The sequence below is a fragment of the Muscardinus avellanarius genome (assembly GCF_963383645.1).
Source record: "Muscardinus avellanarius genome assembly, chromosome: 4".
Taxonomy (NCBI): Eukaryota; Metazoa; Chordata; class Mammalia; order Rodentia; family Gliridae; genus Muscardinus; species Muscardinus avellanarius.
The window spans coordinates 3,142,583-3,164,170 of record NC_137789.1 but is presented as its reverse complement, the minus strand read 5'-3'; the positions used below and the strand labels follow the sequence as shown (position 1 = coordinate 3,164,170).

Below are 21,588 nucleotides of genomic sequence, written 5' to 3'. Positions count from 1 at the left end.
GCAACTTAGTGAGACCCTGTTTCCAAATAAAATGGAAAAAACAGGTCTGGGAGTATAGCCTGCAGGTAGAAAAGCCCCTGGGCTCCACCCTCACCACAAAAGTAAAATTAAATAAAATTAAAATATGGCTGAGGGCAAAATGCTCCTGGGTTCATTCCTCAATACCAAAAAAAAAAAAAAAGAGAGAAAAAACTGCAATTAATCAAAGGTAACAGAAAATTATATAGAACTTATATGAAAGTGTCAGCCTTAAGTTGAAATTCTACCAAACTCGTTATTTTTCTTAAATAGAAGCATTTACGGTTAAGAATAGCAAGGTAATTGATTTGAAGCAGGGCACAGCTGCACCTCCCCGCCACTGGACACCTCCACTCCCTAGAGATGGTGGCAGGCCCGGGGAGGGCAGCAAGGAGGGTGCTTCTCCAGCACCCAGCGCTGTGGGCCCCTCCTGAGAGCTCTCACACGCCTTGCTCCATCAGGCAGGCTGTGCCTGGCCGCCTCCCACCACCTGCCCTTCCCCAGCTCCCTCCTGCTCGCAGCCTCCAAAACCTGGGACTGCGCGGGGAAGGTCCTCTGGCAGCACCTCAGTAAGACCTGCCGTCAGGCTGCAGCTACAAAAGCCAAGGATTGTAAAAGTACCCTGCTGTGCTCAGATGCTTGGTGTCTCCCAAAGATCTACAGGGGCTGGTTCCAGGGCAGTGCTCCTGGGAGTGAAGGGACCTTGAGGAGGGCCTGGAGGGAGGGCCCTGGATCACAGGGATATGCGCCTGGGGTGCTATGGAACTCTGTCTCCTCCTAACCCACTTTGTTTCCTGGCCCACAGGTTATGTTGCCTCAGCAGGGGGCCTGGACTGGAACCAACCAAATAAACCTTTTCTCTTTATAAGTTAACTGCCTTAGGAATTGTATTATAGCAACAGAAAGCTGACTGATACAGACCTTTTATTCCTCCAGAACCCAGCAATATGTGTGGAATGTGTCATATTCAACAGTATCTAAAGAAATTACCCTAACTAGAGTTTGCAAGCACTTCCAAAATTATACCTTCCAAAACATTACTTTCTTATTTTATAAATATTAGAGGCTATTTTAATTGTTTTGTTTCCTTATACTCTTAAAAATCTAAAAAAAAAATGAATGAGGAAGAACAAGTCTATGGTATTATATGACTAAAATATGATTCAGTTATTAGATTCCTAAGAAATTTTATAGTTAAAACTGGTCAGTCACATAATAAATAAATCTTATAAAAAGTTAACATCTCCATAATATGCAGAGTACCTGAGAAGTGAAACAAAGTTTAGTTCATATACATATAATACATATAATTGTATTAGATCATTTATGCCATTCAAACTCAGCCTAACTATGCATTAAGATGCCGCATGGGAAGACGTACTTACCCTGACGTCAGTAGCATCTCCATGCCTGATAATACTGGCCCAAGTGGCTGGCTCACTATTGCTTTCAAAATAATGAAAGACCTTTAATACTCGCTCCATCGCGCCAGGGGAACGTTCCATGCCAGTACCCAGGTGAGCCTTAGTACTCGAATTTGGTGTATGATTCAAGTTTGGGTCGAGGTAAGCAGCTGCCATTATTTTGCTAGATGCTAGGTATCGGTCATATTCTGTTAAGAGAAAAATACTTCTCAGTGCACAATATTTGAAAGCTATCAATTACAATATATTGATATTTCTCTTATCAACTCTGTTCTCTAGTCTCTCCCCATGATGTACCAAATACTGAAGGAACATGAGGAGAATGGAGATCTGACCTACCAAAATAAACACTGTGTCCCATGCCAAGGGGAGTGCCTGATTTACAGCAACATAACAAACCATTTAACAATTTATTAGCCTGGCATGGGGGTGCATGCTTGTAATCCCAATACTTGGGAGGCTGAGAAAGAAAGATCACAGGTTTGTGTCCAGCCTTGGCTATTCTGTGAGGCCCCCCACAACTTAGTGAAACTCTGTTTCAAAATAAAAATAGGCAGGCCAGGCGTAGTGGGGCACGCTTCTAATCCCCCCACTTGGGAGGTGGAGACAGGAGGATCGCGCTGGTTCAAAGCCAGCCCTGCTGGCTTAAGAGACCCTGTTTTAAAAAATAAAAAAAATATAAAATAGGTCTGGAAGTGTAGCCCAAACGTAGAAGGGCTTCCAGGAACCCCTGTACCACCAAAACAAAAATAAAAAATAAAAAAAATAAAAATAGGGCCGGGCGTGGTGGGTAGCGCATGCTTGTAATCCCCGCGCTTGGGAGGCGGAGACAGGAGGATGGCGCTGGTTCGGAGCCAGCCTCGCTGGCTTGAGACCGTTTCCACAAAAAAGTTAAATAGGTCTGGGAGTGTAGCCTGTGGTAGAGGTAGAAGGGCTTCCAGGAACCCCAGTACCACACACAAAAAAAAATAGGGCTAGGGGTGCAGTTTGGAGGCAGAATGCACCTGACTTCAATTCCCCAGTACCGAAATAAGTAAATGAGTGAATGAAAGAATAAATAAATATAAAAATAAAATTTCTTAAAGGCCAGGTCTCCTATTCCAGCTGTGTAAAAACTCATTGTGTTACATTTATTTATTTATTTATTTATTTATTTATTTATTTATTTTTGAGGTACTGGGGTGGAACACAGAGGCTTTCTACCTCCGGGCTATACTCCCAGACCTATTTTATATTTTATTTGGAAACGGGGTCTAAGTTTCCGAGAGCCTCACTCAGTAGCTAAGGCTGGCTTCGAAGCTCCGCGATCCTCCTGTCTCAGCCTCCCAAGCGCAGGGATTACGAGCGTGGGCCACCAGCCGGCTTGTGTTACTTTTAAACAATGTTACATCCCTCCCCTTTTTAATTGTGTGGGAAAGTCTACAGCAAAGGCCAGCTTTGTTAATGTGTTGCCCACTTTTGAGAACTTCTCCCTAAGAGCAAAGTTTCCTTCGTACAGTAAAAACTTAAGGACTACGTTTTGAGGCGTGACAGCGCTCTGATCAGGACAAGTCCCCTGATCACCAAGGAAATGCTTGGCCAGAATCAGGCCAGACCAGCTGAGACCCAAACCAAAGGCACGTGTGCGCAACTGTTTCCTCAGGTGTGGCGGGGGAACAGCCTGAGCGAGACGGAAATGCACACCGGGAGAGATCCAGAAGGCCAAATTAAAAACAAAAGCAATGTTTAGGGGCTGGAGGTAGAGACAGACAATCTGAGGCCGCCAGGACGGCAGAGCGCCACGGAGGATGGTTCCTGACGGCAGCCTCTCCCCGCCAGGCCTTGCCAGCTCAGGGCTTCCAAACTGCAACGAGAGAGAAAGGCGAGCCGGCTTTTGGGAGTGAGGGGCCCGGCACACGGGGCGGAGGGAGGCTGGCCACAGAGTCACACTGCTGGCTGTCCCTCGGGGCGAGTCCGGAGTCTGAGGCCCAGACCAAGGCCCAGGGAGGCGCAGCTGGGCAGCGGGCAGACCTCCTTGCCTGGAACGCAGCCTACCAGTGACCAGGCTCCAGCCAGAAGGGCCCCAGCCCTCTGTGCACAGACAGGGACGGCGTGAGCCAGGGCTCAACTCCCTACGACTTCTTCACTTAGTAAAAACAGAACAAAACCCGACAGCACAGCAAAGGGAACAAGCCCAGCGCCCACCAAGGCAAGGACGGCAAGGGCAGGGAGGCGTGTGCGCTACATCACAGGAAGCAAAGGTCGTCGGTCGGTGCGCACGCCAGTGCACACAGCAGCGTCACAGCCAGCCACGGGCACACCACCACATACTTGAGGCGGCCACGCACCGGGTGCTGCATGATCACAGGCCGAAGCCTCCAAGGACTGACCCGGCACACCAGAGTCCAGAATAGCAGCCTGTGAAGACAGAAGCAGGCCGCTGGCCATCGGGCGGGAGCAGGCTGGGAATGATGGCTAACCGTGAGGAGTCTTTATGAGAGGATAGAAACGTTCTGGTACTCAACTCTGGCAACATGTATTGTGATTACACTAAAGAGCAATTGCACCCTCCAAAGGGGTTAAAATGGTGGTGTTGATTCTGTGGGAATTTTACTTCAATAAACATATAGACATACAAACTGCTGAGTGGTCTTAGTACCTAACAGCATCCTGTCTGCTAAATAAAGCACAGCATCGACTGCTGCCTGAAAGGAGAAAAACACTGCTCCTCATCTAAAGAGTGGGTCCAATGGCGCAGGCCAGCCTAGGCAGTTTAGTGAGATCTCAAAATGAAGGAAAATGAAAACGGGCTGGAGGTGCAGTCAGTGGTAGAGTCGCCCTGGGTTAAACTCCCAGCACCACCCAAAAATGAGTGGTCAGAGAAGCCAGGCTGCGCCACAGTCCCAGCTACGGGTAAGCTGAGGCCAGAACGCACTTGAGCCCAGGTTCCATCCCAGCCTGAGCACCAGCACCAAACCCCTTCAAAAAAACAGGGCGGGGCAGAGCGGAGAGGCACTGAGCCTAGAGGGGAAAGCACCTCGGTCCAGTGTGCAAAGGGAGCGGCGAGACCAGAAACAGGCCCAACGGAATACACTTCTGCACCCAAATCGCAAAGGCACATGTCAAGCCAAGAGCGGTGGTGTACACCTGTAATGCCAGGAGGTGAAACAGGAGAGCTAGCCTGAAACTGGAGGCTAGCCTAACCAACTAACTAGCAAGATACTGCTTTAAATTAATGACGACTTTATGGCCAGACGCGGTGGCGCGCACTTGCAATCCCAGCGCTTGGGAGGCTGAGACAGGAGGATCGCACAGGTTCGAAGCAGCCTCAGCTACTTAGTGAGGCTCTCAGCAACTTAGTGAGACCCTGTTTCCAAATAAAATATAAAACAGGTCTGGGAGTATAGCCCGGAAGTAGAAAGCCCCTGGGTTCCAGCCCCAGTACCACCAAAAAAAATAAAAATAAAAATTAATAATAATAATTTTTAAACAGGAAGCCTGGAGAATTGGCTTAGAGGTAGAATGCCCGGGTTCGATTCTCAATACCAATGCTTTGGAACAAAGGCTGAGCATGTTATGACTGTGGCCGAGTGGCGCAGACAAAGGCGCCTGTTTGTGGCTCGGTGCTTCAAGTGTTTGTCAACATTTCCGCCACCGCGGCTTCCTCAGCTCCCGGCAGTCCAGTCCCTCCCATCTGCCTTCCTTCCCAGTGGTCTGGAGGGCTCTGCGGACCGGGCACCAGGGCAGCGAGTCGGTTGGATGGGAGGCCCCGCCGCCCGCCACGCTGGCTCGCTCCTCTGCTTCCAATTCAGACTTCTCTGTGGCTCTGCAATGTTTCTCACTTGTCGCCGCCGTCCCAAGTGGGGCTGCCAATTCTCTGAAGGTCCCTCCGTCCCTCGCCAGAGGTAGCCCTTCGCAGGGCCTTTTGTCAGCACGGGAGGAAGCAGCCCTCCTGTGTCCACTGCCAATTCAGTCTCTTAGAACTTCTCAAATTAACCAGCCACGGGGATCTGCTACTTTTGCATGCTACAGAATATATTTTTCAAAACACTATCAAAGAGGAAACAAAAGGATTTTAAACCCCCAAACTCTTTTCCTATGGCTTGGACCAGCGCGTGTAAGCACACATCCACTCTCATCACGGACCCTCCTCAAGTCTACGCACGCCCAGCGGCACTCACTGTGGCATCATTGTGGGGGTCGATTGCACAGTCCATTATCCCGGCCAGCCCTGTACGGTATCACGTGGGGTGTCACTGGCCAGCAGGGAGGTAGCACAGCTACACACGTGCCCCAGCGAACCACGAGAGAAGCGCCAGGCAGGCCTCCCACGAGGGCAGTTGTGACCAGTCACCTGCAGGCGGAGTCTGCGCACTCCACAATCACTTGCAAGTACTACCCGGCGCTGGCAGGAAGCTGGGCCACTCCTTTGAGGGATGGTACATCATGGCATCATGGCAAAGCAAGGCCACCTGTATAAATATGCTCTGTCCCAATAAAAAGACTTCAGAGTTTCTGGAAATTTCAGATAATAATGACGAGTTCTGTAGCACTATCCTTCATTTAAAGTATCACTATAAAAGCTTAATGTCAAACCCATGATAATATTCAACAACTCTCTTTAATATCAAATTCAAATTACTTTCTAAGGTCTCTCACTGGGATTTTAAAGTAATCGATGCCAGGCATGGTAGCACACACTTGAAATCCTAGTACTTAGGAGGCCAAGACAGGAGGAATGCAGATTCAAAGCCAGCCTCTGCAACTTAGCGAGACCTTATTTCAAAAATAAGGTATAAAATAGAGCCAGGTATGGTGGCACACTCTTGAAATCCCAGTACGTGGGAGGCTGTGATGGAAGGATTGCAGGTTCAAGGACAGCCTCAGCAAGTAGTGAGACTCTCATCAACCAAGAGAGACCCTGTTTCAAAATAAGAAAAATCAGGCTGGGGGATGTAGTTCTAAGGTAGAATGCCTCTAGGTTCAATCCCCAGTATCACAAAGAAATAAAATAGAATAATATAGAACTGGGGGTGTAAATCAGAGGCAGAATGCCACCGGGTTCAATCCTAGTACCACAAAAAAAAAAAAAAAAGGAAGTGCAAACAACTTTTGTAAACTTAAAAAATTCTAAGAAAATCAGACTAACAAAGAACACAAATATACTGAGTTACTCTTAACCATACTTATATTTTTTGGTCTTTATAAAAACCAAAGTAATAAAGTGCTGATAAGAAATATATTTTAATCAAACTTAGACATATCATTATCTACATGTATGTTTAAGCCCAGACGTATTCAGGCATATTTAATTATTAGGTTAAGGAAAGAACCTGAATGATAACTCACCCTGATACAGCCCAGCGAGCTGTGGCGGTCTGCCAGTGACCGCTGGGTAGCCAGCTGATCTACCTCCTTACCTCACAAAAGGGAGACCTGGAGATAATCAGAAATGATAGTCTCGATGCATCTAAGTAACTCAGCTTCTAAAGCAAACGTTGATAAACTTGTTGGCACTCAGATGTAGAAGTCATCTTTCTTTTCCTCTCTTAGTCAAATATTTCAGTAACTTCTCTACTGGATACTTCTAAACCCTTCTCATCGTTTGGACTTGAAAAAGACAAAACTTGTACTTCAAAGGTGCATTCTCAAGTTCAGAGTACTAAAATGATGACGGCAGGCTCCGGGCTGGATTCCTGTCCTGCCCAGGGCGGCGCACGCCGGAGCCTCGGGGAGCAGGGGCCACCTCCCCAGCACTGAAGGCTGAGTGGTGACGTCTGCAGGGCCTGCAAGGTGCTCATGAGGCCTCAGAGTGCTTTCAAACGAAAGGGGCTTTTCTTCAGACACCCTTAGTGCAGTGGTTCACACAGTAATCTCAGTACCTGGAAGGCTGTGGAAGGCTCAGACAGGAGGATCACAGGTTCCAGGACAGCACAGCGCACTTTAATGAGTCCGACCATTTCAAAAGAAAAGTGGAGAGGGCTAGGGGTGTGGATGAGCGGCAACATCAAAAACCAACCAATCAAGAACTGGAGAGGGTGGTTAGCAGGAGACCTCGCTCAACGGTAGGGTACTTACCTAGCACACAAGACGCCTTGGGTTCCATTCCCAATATTGCCCCTAAAAACTTGTGGAGTGGGGGAATAATGATTTCCAATGGATACCATCCTAACAAACTCATATTACTAAGATTGGAGCCTATACTCTGAATCTCTGTGAAGGTGAGAAGAACGTTCCAGAAGGCGCCACACACAGCCAGCAGACCCTGCAGCAGACCACCAGATGGTCTGCCTCCATCTGGTATTGTGGAGGCAGCGGCTCGATCTTATCTAAGGTTCCAGGGGACAGAGTCAGATAAGCAACTGTCCCTGCTGAAGACAGGAGTGGCAGACATCCAGAGGCACGCCTTCTTGGCCCGTGGGCTCTACCACCATGAAAGAGCACACCAGTCCGTTATGCCCCTCTAGGCCTTATCTGACAATCTGTTCAAGTGCAGGGAGGGCCTTAGGATGTACCGATCAACCAAACTATAATGTAGTTCACCAAAACTAAATCTCACGGTCTTTCATATTCACTGCAAGAACATTAACCACCACACGCTTCGGCTAGGCCCCAATATTAGCCAGAGATGTTCCAGGAAAACTGCGTCTCTACTAGATACATACAGACATTTAAGTCTGCCATTAGTCCCCAAACAAGAGAGCACAACAACTATTTGCGCAGCATTACAGTGCAGTATGGTGGGTGTGTGTGTGTGGGTGTGGGTGTGTGTGTGTGTGTGTGTGTGTGTGTGTGTGTGTGTGTGTCAGAACCCAGGGGCACTCAACCTCCAAGCTACACCCCCTGCCTTATTTTTTATTCTTTATTTTATTCTTTATTTTGAAACAGGGTCTCACAAAGTCGCAGAGGGCCTCACTGATCAGCTAAGATTGGCAGCAAACTGTGATCCTCCGGTCTCAGCCTCCTGAACACGGGGATCACAAGCGCGCGCCACCACGCCCGGCTTACAGTGCAGTATGTATTATAAGCAACGTAGAGATGATGTAACGTGCAGAGGAGGATGTGTCGGTTTATGTAATAGTCTGCCGTTTATGTAAGCAGCTTGAACACACTCGGGTTCTGGTATCCTGGGCATCTTGGAGCCCATCCCCATGGGCATGGAGGGACAGCCGTGCTCTCCGGTTCTGTTCCCCAGCAGCCACACCGCTGGAGTCCCTGTTCTCTCGAAGCCCCTGGATTCCCCTAGTATTCTTTCACACGCGGCCTGTCCATCGTGTGGCCTGGAGCCGTTCAAGCACACGCCAGTTCCTCCTGCTGTCTACCCCTTCCACCAAGCTACAGGTGGCCTGGTAACTGACTCTCAGCCTCTGCTGCACGTCAAGATAGGAAAGGGAGAGGCTCCGCTGCGGGAGGGAATGAAGAAGCTAGAGACCGCAATCAAGAGATAGCCGAGAGAGGCTGCTGGAAGGCGTCAACGCGCTGCTGTCGATACCGAATCTCTGCACGTGGCGACTAAGGTCTCCTGGCCTTGGAACTGATCTCTGCAGGGAGCACAGCATGCTGGGGGCTGGGAGGGCGTGTGGACAGGTGTGCAGGCAGAGAGCACAGGGGCTCACCTGAGGAGGAGGCCCAGCAAAGGAACGAAGTCACACACACACACACTGAGAACCAGAACAGCCTGCTGCAGACATCCATCAACAGACACCACGAGCTTAACCAAAGCCAGAGAGCACCTAACTCTACCAACCGGCACCAAAGTGCATAAACACCGCGACGTGGGCGCGCCAGGACAGCGCTGGGCGCTGGCGCTGTCCTCAGAAGGAATCCTGAGCCGTTTGAGGGCCATTCTGCGTCTCAGACCCCAGGCAGATGGGATTCTAAGGCTCAAAAGTGAGGGGTGAATAGACTCTTAACAGAAGGACAGTGATGCCAGTGGTTGGGCGGCCCGGGCACAAGATGATTCTATGGATGCTTCGATCGTCTGATCCACAAACCAAGCCCACATGTAGCAGGTCCTGTTGGTAATCCCATCCACCAATGAGGGAACTGAGGTTAACTAACTTACCAAGTCTAACAGCTAACAAACCAACTCGCACTGCTCCAGAGACTTCCTCCCACACCAGACACGCTGCTCTGGGTATGGTCAACACGCCAGCACAGGTTCGAAGCCAGCGCGTTGGCTTCAGAGACCCTGTTTCCAAATTTTAAAAGTATAAAATAGGTCTGGGAGTGTAGCCCGGAGGTAGAAGGGTTTCCAGGAATCCCAATACCACAAAAAATAAATAAATAAATAAATAAATAAATAAATAAATAAATAAGGGCCGAGGGAGTAGCCTGGCAGTAGAATGCCCCTGGGTTCAATCCCCAATGCTAAAAAAATAAGATAAAAATTAAAAATAAAACTTAAGCTATACTCAAATTTCCTTTACTATATCTATTTACTTTCCACTTACTAATTAATTCCCCACTGCCTCAAAAAAATCCTAAAGAACTACGGATACGGTACTTTTCTAGGCCACCAGGGCAGAGTGGTAAGGAAACAGGCCCTTCAACCCCAGGAAAAGACCATTAGGCATGTTGCGAGGGCACAGACTCAGGTAATCTTTCTTTTCTTTTCTTTTCTTTTTTTTGGGGGGAGCAATACTGGAAATTGACCCAGGGGAATTCTACCTCTGAGCCCCAATCCTATTTTTTTAAGCAGGGTCTCACTAAATTTGGAGGTCTTCACTAATCTGCTGAGGCTGTCCTTGAACCTGTGATTCCCATCTCAGCTTCCCAAGCACTGGGATTACACGCATGTGACACCACACCATCTATGATTATATCTTCTTAAGAATAAACAAAGGTAGCCGGGTGTGGTGGTACACATCTGTAATCCCAGTGCTCAGGAGTCTGGGACAGGGGGATTGCAGGTTTGAGGACAGCCTCGGTTAATTAGCTAGACCTTGTTTAAAAATTTAAAAAGGGCTGGGCGTGGTGGCGCACATTTGTAATCCCCGCGCTTGGGAGGCAGAGACAGGAGGATCGCGCAGGTTCAAAGCCAGCCTTGTTAGCTTAAGAGACCCTGTTTCCAAATAAAAAAAATATAAAATGGGTCTGGGAGTGTAGCCCGGAGGTAGAAAGGTTTCCAGGAACCCCAGAACCACCAAAAAAGGGGGGGAGGCTTGGGTGTAGCATGAAAGAAGAACACCCCTTTCAATCCTGAATACAAAAAAAAGGGCACAAGTCGTGCCCAAAAGGCACGGTTATGGTGCTGATGAGAAGGTCCCAGGAAGCAGGCACTGCCAGGCAGATGCGGAATCCATGCACCTGGGGGCAATCAGGTCCAACGAGAGGCTTCTGTTGTGGTGCAGACAGTACTATGGCCCGGAGTAGAAAGGTCTGAGGGCTAGGAAAAGGCCAAGGCGCCAGGGCCTGACTACTGCACAGTGAGACGAGTACAGAGCATCCACCTGCCCGGGCGCCTCGGGGGAGAGCCACGCGCAGAGACGGGACACTCGAGGCAGCCACGGTTTGGGAAGGGGTGAGCAGGAGGTGCCGGCGCTGACCCCGTGAGGCCCCACGTGTCTGCACCTGTGCTGCCTGGAAGTGCTCTTCAGATTCACAGTGAAGGCGGGAGATCAGGGGCCTGGAATTCTGCAGGAGTCCTCTAAAAGGCAAGCAAGTGTCGGCGGCGGGGCCAGCCTGAAACCTTTAAGAAAAATGACACATTCATAGCCGTAACTGAGTTCTGGGCCCTGAGGAGAAGCCTCAGCAATTGAGACCTTCAGCAACTTAGTGACGCTATGGGAGGAGAGTAGCTCAGTAGACACCCCTGGGCTCAATCACCAGTGCCAAGAAGAAGGAAGGAAGGAAGGGAGGAAGGAAGGAGGGAGGAAGGAAGGAAGGAAGGAAGGAAGGAGGGAGTAAATGTGCCCTTGGAGAAATACTTGCAGAGGTTCAGTCTTTCTTTTGGAGAGGCGCAAACAACATGAAAATAACACCAAAGACTCTCAATGCGGAGTTAAACTGCTGAGCACAACAGGAGGTTTTCCTGACATTCAGAGATTGGCTGGGCTGCTCTGGAGTTCATTCTGGTGACAGCTGTTCACGAGGAAGGAACCTCGAGTCTAGACCTGGGGCTTCCAGAAGTCTATTTCAATAAATAACTTGCCGAGTTAGAACTGTTCACACATTGACTAGAGAAATCTTCCAGGCCTTAGTAAGAACCTCATTCTCCTACTCTGCTGACCTCTATAGAGAAGAGAACTGCCCCAGGCTGTGCGCCCACACCTGGGTGCAGGAGTTCCAGAAAACACGCTGACCAGCGTCAGCCGGCAGTGCGCGGCCAGCGGAGCGGCCATCCCCCTCCCAGTCACAGGCCTGCCAGCTGGCTTCAGCCCTCCCTTCACACTGGAATGTGCCACACCTCCCTTGGAGCAATTCTGAAAGTACTTATTGAGGCACTACCAGGCTAGGCACTGTGATTGGTGTGGAGACATGGAAAATAATTTAAAAAGGAAGGATATAACCCTACCCTAGAAGGGCTTTCAGCATGGAGAGCCCTTCACACGTGTTTATTATAACTGTTACAACTGCTGTAAAAAATATAATTATAATGGGAGCTGATAAGAAAAAGACCAAAATCATTACATGCTACAGCTACACTTGGTGCTAGAAAGAATGGAAGGGAGGCGGGAGGGAGGCCACTGTGGGAGGGTGGGAGGGAAGAGGGAGTCCCAGCAGGAAGCCTGGGGCGGCAACTTGGGCCTGCTTTCCGGGAACCTTCATTCCTTAGCAACATGAAAACACAGGAAGGGAGCACTTCCCGGCTTCATGGGAACATCAATACTTTAATATGAAAATCTAAAAAAACAGCAACTTTAAGAATTATAAACTCAAGTCTCTCATGAACACGGACACACGTAATCTAAACAAAATACTAATGCATCGAATCTAGCAATATAAAAACAGGGTAACACATCATGACCAAGATGGAATGTGTCCTAGGAACTCACCGTTGGTTTAACATTCAAAACATAATAACACATCATGTTATAAAAAATTTTAAAAACTCATATAGTCAACTCAATAGATGCAGAAAATGTGTTTTTCTTTTTGGGGGGATGGTACTGGGGTTCCTGGAAACCCTTCTACCTCCGGGCTACACTCCCAGACCTATTTTATACTTTTTTTTTTTTTTTGTGGTACTGGGGTTCCTGGAAGCCCTTCTACCTCTGGGCTACACTCCCAGACCTATTTTTATATTTTTATTTAGAAACAGGGTCTCCTAGGCCAGCGCGCATGGCTGGCTTCGAACCTGCGCGATCCTCCTGTCTCCACCTCCCAAGCGCGGGGATGACAAGCGTGCGCCACCACGCCCGGCTCTTTTTTTTTTTTTAATATTTGGAAGCAGGGTTTCTTAAGCCAGCACGGCTGGCTTTGAACCTACGCGATCCTGCCTCCATCTCCCAAGTACGGGCATTACAAGCGTGCGCCATTACACCTGGCCAGAAAAAGTATCTGACAAAATTCAATATCCTCTCATGGTAGAGGGTGTTAAAAAGACTTAGAAAACTAAGAATCAAAGGAAACGTTTTCAATTTGATTAAAGATTTTTACAAAACCAATACAGACATCAACGTGTTTACAGCAAACCCTTTTTCCCTGAACTCTCGACAGGCAGGGCGCTGCTTCTCACTCCTTCCAACACTGCACTGAGGCCTGGCCCAGGCATGCCCACGGGGAGACGCTGGACAGGAAGACAGTATGCAGACTCCGTGGTCACAGACTACTTCAGATCTCTGCTTACACAAATGAACCAGCAAAATCAGCTTATGTGAGGTAGAGTAAGGCCACAAGACAAACTCATAAGAAAATTATTTCAACATACTAGGCTAGGAAGAAGAAAATTAAAGCCCAAAAACCCATGAAGACCTTCATACTAAGATCTACTACACACTGCTAAGAAAAATTAAACAAGACAAATAACAGATAGAAATGTCATGTTGATTAATCAAAAGACTCCGAACTATCCACAGGTCATTTCTTCCCCAAATTGGTCCAGAGATCCAATATAACCCCAGTTGAAGGAAACAGAGAAAAAGAGAGCTTCAAAATGGCCACAACCACTGAGGCCCTGTCTACAGACCTGGACCTTCAACTGACCACCGGACAGGAGGCCACAGATGAGCAAGAGGCAGAAAAGGAATCAGGAGGGTGAGTGGAGGCTGCACTAACAGCCAGCAAGGCCCCCCCACCACCAACAAGACCACTGCCCCGGGCTCTTCTCTTCAAACTCCCCTACGACTCTGAATTCGATTCAGCTTCGAAACTTTCAGGAAGAAAAGTCTAACATGAAACAAAAATACAAAAGTATATTAGCCTTATTGTCAACCTTAAAGAAGACAGTATGTACCTAAACTAAATCTAAAACTACATAGCCACATTATGAAAATATATACAGCTATTACTTTAATGGAAAATAAAAATGTCTAAATTGGGCATGGTAGTGCACACCTGTAATCCCAATACTTGGGAGACTGAGACAGGAGGGTCAGAGGTTCAAAGCCAGCCGCAGCAACTTAGAGAGACTTTATTTCCAAATAAAAAAATAAAATAGGGCTTGGGGTACAGATCTGAGGTAGAATGCCCCTCAGTTCATTTTCTCTACTAACTGAAAATATTAAAAAATATATAGTAAAATATTTCTTTTAAAATTTTACAATAATTTATTTTGTAATTCCTGATAGTTTAAACAACTATAAACTTGAGATCAAAGGTGTGTGGTGGTGGTAGTAGCAGGGGGTGTTACTAGAGATTGGGGTGTTCTACCTCTGAGCTACAACTCCAGCCCTGGTTTTTGTTTGTTTTTGTTGTTGTTACTTTTGAAACATGGTCTCACTCCATTATGAAGGGCTTCAGTGAGTTACTAGGCTGGCCACAAACCGGTGACCCTCCTGTCTCAGCCCCCCAAGTACTGGGCTTACAGACACATGCTACCTCACCCAGTTTGTGATACTTTATTCAAAACTCAATGTCACTAACCATTAAATCACTTGAAAGAAATCAGATGTTTAACTTCCAGAAACATCTCCATCACCCTCTCATTTGATCCTAATGACTTATACCTCTGCTGCACCGAGCGACAAGATTATTTAATCATTCAAATTCACACGCCTGCTGTGTGCCAAGTGCTGGGAATGCAGCAACTGCCAGGAGAGACGGACGAACAGACAGATGCGCTTCCTACCTTGTCGGCACACACTTCACTAAGAGACAGCAAGCAAAGCAACCCAGCAAGTAAGCTGGAGAGTGCATTGGGACAGCCCACATTAAACAGGGGGTCAAAGAGGAAGACACAGAGGGCTGGAATAAGTTCCTGCCCATGCCCCAAACCAAGTGTTCTCACCATTTTGATATGTAACTTTAAAAACTATTCTCAAGCAATACATGTGCCGGCTGCATTTTAGCAAGGTTTACACCTGCGAGGACGATGATCAACCATGAAGCGTAACAAATTCTCTAGGTTTATGTTGTGGTTTGTGGTGTTTTAGTTTGGGTTCTGTTTTTGTAAATTTCTTAAATAAGTTACAGAAAATAAATGACTGTGCTTCTCTCTGCTTTTGGAAAAAAATAAGTTCCTACCCACAGCAAGGCCGTGCGGGGCGGAAGGTGGGAGCGAGGGATGGGCAGGGAGCAGTAGCATGAGAAGACCTGAGGACAAGGACCACGCATCCAAGGGCGAGGCGGGGCCAGGGCCTGCTGGGTCACTCTGATGGGCCAGAGCGCTGGGGAGCCGCCCCGCCTTTCTGCTCAGACCCCAGGTGCGCAGGGCCTCTCATCACCAGTATGCAACGTGGGTTCCTGGGGAGGGCTGCGCCCCAAGACCCTCGCCCTCACTGAGCTCTTCAGGGAAAAGTGGTTTCAAACCACCTGCAACTGCGGTGGCTTCTAGGGGCCTAGCGCGGCGTGCCCGTCTCTGCTAAGACAGCAACTCAGCGAGAAAGAGTCGTGAAGAAACCCCAGACCCTCCTCACCCCGCCGCTGTCAGGCCGCCCGCTCTGCTCCCAAGAGACTCTGCCACACACTCCACTTGAACTTCTTCCTCCAGACGCCCCTGGACAGCTCCCTCATCCTGCAGGTCTTCCATGAACTACATCTTCCCAATGTGGCCACGCTCTACAGAGGACTGTCATCGGCCAGGACCCTCAGCGTGGACTCAGCACCCCACCCAACTAGTCGACTTACTTATTGTCTTCACTAGAAGACTGGCTTCACAGGGAGCAGGGTGTGTCTTTACCCACTGGCATCTACCAACAGTGACGCTGGGCTCAGTAACTACTAAGTACTCACTGTGTACAGGAATGAGTGAAGCCCAAAGGAAAACATCTGAGAGTAGAAGGTGTGATTCTTACATCAACAATTAATCATTACAGAGTAGACAACTCCATTATGAACCTACTGGCTCCCTACGGGGTATGTGTTGCACAATGATTAAGAATGTACTCACTGAGCCGGAGTGGTGGTGCACACTTGACATCCCAGCATTCAGGAGGCAGAAACCGGAGATCAGAGGATGACGGTTCGAGGACAGCCTCAGCTACTTAGGGAGGGCCTTCACAACTCAGTGAGACCCTGTTTCAAAATAATAAAGAATAAAAAATAGGGCTGGGGGTGTAGCTCGGAGTACTGCAGACTGCAGAGAGGGGGGGGGAGAGAGGGAGAGAGAGAGAGGGAGAGAGAGAGAGAGAGAGAGGGAGGGAGGGAGGGAGGGAGGGAGGGAGGGAGAGAGAGAGAGAGAGAGAGAGAGAGAGAGAGAGAGAGAGATGAGAATGATTACAGGCACTGAGCCAGGTGTGGTGGCTCACGCCTCTAATCCTAGTATTTGGGAGAATGAGACAGGAGGATCGCAGGTTCAGGGCCAGCCTAAGCAGCTTAGTATGACCCTGTTTCAAAATAAAAATTAAAATGGGCTGAAATGTACCTCAGAGGTAGAGTGCCACTGGGTTCAATCCCCAGTACCAAAAAGCCAAAACAATATAGCCACTAGAGTCAAAGTGCCACTGTCCAGAACTTGGCTCTGCTTTTACAAGCTAAGCAACCACCGCCGAGTTCCTTAAGCTCTCCCGTCTCAATTACCATGTCTGCAGAACTAGGGTACTGAGTATCTTCTATCTCAGAGGGCTTCTGTGAGAACCACATGAGACTGTGTGTGCGTGTGCACACACATGCGTGTGTAATGCTCGGAACAACGCACAACAAACAGTAACTGCAGAATAAGTTTTAGCTGTTAAAAAAAAGCACAATTCTGCCGGGCATGGTGGCGCACGCTTGTAATCCCCGCGCTTGGGAGGCGGGGACAGGAGGATCACGCAGGTTCAAAGCCAGCCACACTGGCTTAGGAGACCCTGTTTCAAAATTTAAAAAAGTAAATAGGTCTGGGAGTGTAGCCTAGAGGTAGAAGGGTTTCCAGGAACCCCAGTACCACAAAAAAAAAGGGCACAATTCTTTCCTAAAATATTATCATTAGAGGTAAAGGTTAAAAAAAAAAACCACACAAAATAATGAGTAAAATATTCAAACAAGTCCACAGGAATCAATAATAGCTCCAGACCAAGGCCGCATCTCAATGTCTGAGCATTTATAAATCCCACACTCTAGGCAGGACACTACACCAAACCCTTCCGCTGACAGAGGAACGATGAACACTAGGGAAGTCAGAATGGCCTCAAGTTTCACATGGAAACACTGTTCTGACAGTTCAATGATGCTAAAAGTAGATGTGCCTATAGAATAATACAAAATCCTCACCGGATTTTGGCTCTGAAAGAAACTTTAAAAACAATCAAGGTCAACCCACATGAAATGTATTTATTCTTGCCGGGCATGGTGGCACACGCTTGTAATCCCAGTACTTGGGAGGCTGAGGCAGGAAGATCCAGGTCCACGGCAATTCTAAGCTACTTAGTGAGGCTCTCCGCAACTTAGTAAGACCCTCCCTGTCTCAAAGAATAAAAAAAGAGGACTGAGGGTAGAAAACAGGGCTGAGGGTGGAGCTCAAAGGTAGAACGCCCCTGGGTTCAGCCCCCAGTACCACAAAAAAATTATTCTTTAAAGTAACATCCCTGTGCCAACTATCTGCCAAGCAGCAAAATGCCTGACATTATCCCTAGGTATGTTTACAGTTGAGTAAGGAGGGCAAAACTCAAATAAGTACAATGCTAGATGTCGAGTCAAGTAAACACCAGGCAGATCAGAAGCAGAGGCCAGGGGGGAAGGGTAGGCGACCGAGGCGTGGTTAAGACGCCCTTTCCCAAAGGTGGGAACCCGAGGGCGGCTCTAGGAGGTGGCCATAGCCGGGGTGTGTGCCTCGAGGAATCTGGGAGTCCCGCTAACAAGGAAAGGACAAAGGCCGGAGGCTGCAGAAGGAGGCCTCACAATGGGGATGTCGCTCAAGTCTAGAGAAGCCACCACGGAGCTCTGGGCAGGAAATAACATCGGGCGTGTCTTTACAAAATCGCGGACAGGTGTGTGAAGGATGAGCACGTGTGGGAACAGGAAGACCAGACAGGAGAAAGACACCAGCATGGGCAAGTTGAAGGGCTCGGGCTATGTGAAAAGCTAGCATCACAGCGTCCAGTGCTAAGACGAGGCAGGGTCAGGCAGTGATGCACCGGCCGCTCGAGCAGCACAGCGGAGGCCCCAGGCAGCAGCTGACGGGCATAGAGAGCTACCTGCGTGGATGAGTGCACGGACTGATGGATGGACAGGCGGACAGAGCGACTGAGGTGCAGTTTAAAACTCTAACACAGAATAAGCATGATTTTAAGCACAGGAGCCACAAGCACACAAAAAACTATGCATCTATACTCAATCTCTACTACTGAAGAAGAAACACAATCAACAAACCTACTTCTACCAAGGAAATCTGACACCTCTTTAATGCTTTCGAGCCTTTCAAACTGGGATAGAGTCAAAAAATTCCACAGGGGAGGCTTTCTTCACCCAACAGCCCTGCAGCCTTACAGAGCGGAGCCAAGAGTCACGCTGAAGCCAGTGCTCAGATTTTAAACTGTCGATAAACGTGTTATGGCAAAATCTTTTGAGTGCTTTAGCCTTCTTGACTGAGTTCTAATGTAGATTCTTTACACCCAACTCAAAGTCCAATAAACTCTGCTACATTAAAGACCCCTGAGTAATTCAAGGATACTTACAGGCTTCATTTTGAAGTATGTAATATAGGTCTGTCCTACTATTTTTAGCCTGCCCTGGTAAGAATTTTATGTGCTGTTAAAATGGGACACTGCTATGCGTTTTGAGGTTAATGTGACTGATAAAATCCAATGTGTGGTTTAGAGTGTCTCACTGCAGATAAGAGATCTGTGTATTCTTTGGATTTGAGCTCTTTGTCTTATCTACCAAAAGTAACTCATACTTAAAAAATCAATTCAGCCAATTCCTACACACCGATATCTTTTTCCTTATCATGAAGATGTAAATTAACTAGCATGAAAACAGGTCTCCTGCCTTCCTGTCCTGCTGCAAAGGAGTAAAACAAACAGGCAGAGAGGAAATTTATAGCTGTAGCTGGGTCCGGTGGCACACACCTGTAATCCCAGTACTTGGGAGGCTGAGACAGGAGGACCATAGGTTTGCAGCCAGCCTAAACAATTTAGCTAGGCCCTGAGCACTTTAGTGAGACCTTGTTTCAAAATAAAAAGAGCTGGGGGTGTGGCTTGGAGATAGAACACCTGAGTTCAATCTCTAGTACCAAGGAAGCTGCTTGAGTTGATGGCTGTAGGGACGTGCGCTCGGCAGGCGCCCACCAGTGCCGCCCGTGGTGAAGGAGAGGGCCTGCGTGAGGCTGCTCCGGCCCTTGGTGGCCCTGCCTCCCCACCCTCTGCCTTCACACAGACCCACCCTCTGATCAGAAGCACACACTTCAGTTAGAGCTGGCTGTGCTCACCTTCTTGAAGGCTGAAGCACACTGGAGAACGGGGCTGCTTTGGCTGACTGCTTTGTGGTGAGCCAACAGTCCTACCCCAGGTCTGCCTCACCATGTTCCCAACATTCTCAAGACACACTGGATCAAACAATCCAGCAGCAGATTTGTAAATGCCCTACTGCTGCTTGGGTTTGTCCATCTGGGGTCTAGCCTGTTCTTTGTGAGGGAAACTGGAGAACCTTTCGGGTCATAATGAGTGCCACCCTACAATGAAGTGGCTTTATGCAGGCGTCCAGCAAGTCTGGGGGAAGGTCAGTTTTCAAGAAGACAGAACCCTTTTCCTCCAAGCAGTCACACGAGTTACGCTCAATTATATGATCCATAGGCTGAGAAACTATAATTTTTTAAGATCCTATACCAGATGTCCTTTAAAATTTGAGTTTCCGTTTAAATCTTTTCTCTGAATATCTAATTATATAATACAGGGAAGAGGTTCCGGTACCATCATACGGGAACAGTTCAAATATCACATCCTTTGGTGTGTAAAGGCCTTAAAAAGAATTAACAGATGACAAAGACAACTTGACCAGCGGCAAAAAATTTAATGCTGAAACTGCAGCTTTGTGCCAACACATCAATACCCTAGTAGTACAAAAGTGGTTAAGCAAAAAAAGTAAACTAAAAAAAAAAAAAAGCCTGCAGCTTTCTTAATCAAGGTGCAGCCGCTTGCCATTCCTCTTACAATCCTTCCTGTGATGTTATACTTACATATATGTAACAGCCAGAAACACTTATTACATTCTTCATTAAGGACTTTACTTAAATATTCATTACTACTTTAAGCTCAATTTAGAGTCCTGCACTAATTCCATGGCAGTTTTTCCAATGTTTTCTAAACACCGCCTTGAATGTTACAGTGAAAATGACATATTTTATATGTACATTTTTATATGACTCAAAACCCTACGCACTGAGTGGGAGATTCCTGTCCAGTTTCTGACCATTCGTCAAGTTCATCTTAAAATATGGGTCCTCCAATTAAATGTACAGCCTTTAGAGTGAGTACAGGAAGCCAATATTTTAAATAAGAAAATGCATTTTACTCATTTTTTTCCTGTTGTCCTATAAAGTTAAAATTAGTTGCTTTATGCCTTGGGTAAAATAAAAAATAAAACTTTTAAGAGGCATAAAACAGAAGACAGAAAGATAATTTAGTTCCCTTTAAATGCATTTCCATAAAAATATTTTTACTTACTATTTGAAAAGCTAATTGGTTTTCTGCAATTGTTGCAAACCCACACTGCATCAATTTCCATTCTCCTTCAAATTTAATTACAGTTCTATTTGAAATAAATCCTGAGAAACTCTTATCTACCTTTTAACGCAAAAACATAAATTTAAATAAAACATAAACCAAACAGATGTTTAAGTTATTTATACCTTTAGCCCAACACATTGGAAAGGGACCACAGCCGCTTTTCTCCATACAGACGGCCCCGGCGGGTCTCAGGGCCTCTTGGCCTGCCAGTTCCAACAACATACACCCAATGCTATCAAGATCAGGCGGGAGTCCGCACACAGCGGCCCTGGCCACCGCTCCGATAGCACTTGCTCGATCCAAAGCAAGACTGCGCCCCCCTGTGCGCTCAGTCCTTTTTTCAGAGCTTGAAGCAGAATTTGGGAGGTGTCCCTTCGGTAACGCTGTCAGCAGCTTGAAGGATGCCTCTCAGTTACCGAATCTTCTCATGCTTCCGCAATCTGAAACACAGACCATCCTGGCCAGATCAAGCTCCTGAACAGGATGAAAGAGCTAGTCAGCGGCCCTGCGGGCCTGCGCTCCCACATTCACTCAGGGCAGGAGGGAGGGAGGAGGCGGGAGGAGGAGAGGAAGGCCAGTCGCCAGCATCTTATGAATATGCTAATCTCGCCCTTCTGTTCAACGCATCCGGCAGACTTCTGTTTACAAAACTGACAGCCGCCTCTAAAACTGAGTAAGCTGCAAAGCGAGTCTGACCCAGATCATGTCTGTAGAAGGCTCCTAAACCACTCTGTTCCCAGGTCATGCTTCTGGCACTTTACCGACCTCATCCTGACCTTGGCGTTAAAATGATTACCTGGTGAAAACAGATCATTGTGGGGAAAATACTGATCAACAACAAAAACAAATCTGTAAAAAAAAAAAAATCTAAAGCCGGGCGTGGTGGCGCACACTTGTAGTCCCCGCGCTTGGGAGGCTGAGAC

The 21,588-nt window shown here is 47.6% G+C and overlaps 1 protein-coding gene across 24 annotated transcripts in view; it reads right to left on the bottom strand.

Moving 5' to 3' along the window:
• The window catches only part of PTK2 (protein tyrosine kinase 2), a gene marked incomplete at both ends in the record, with an annotated part of 164,837 nt that extends 143,950 nt beyond the window's left edge, over positions 1 to 20,887 (bottom strand). For 16 of the 24 annotated variants that reach the window (XM_080694192.1, XM_080694197.1, XM_080694196.1 and 13 more), the window contains one exon: positions 1,404 to 1,598. In XM_080694192.1, the coding sequence (XP_080550318.1) occupies positions 1,404 to 1,598 (195 nt within the window). Of the gene's footprint in view, positions 1 to 1,403; positions 1,631 to 20,787 lie in introns of those variants that run through there. The other 8 variants (XM_080694191.1, XM_080694202.1, XM_080694211.1 and 5 more) reach the window with 2 other exon arrangements.
• Positions 20,888 to 21,588: the final 701 nt, after the last annotated feature.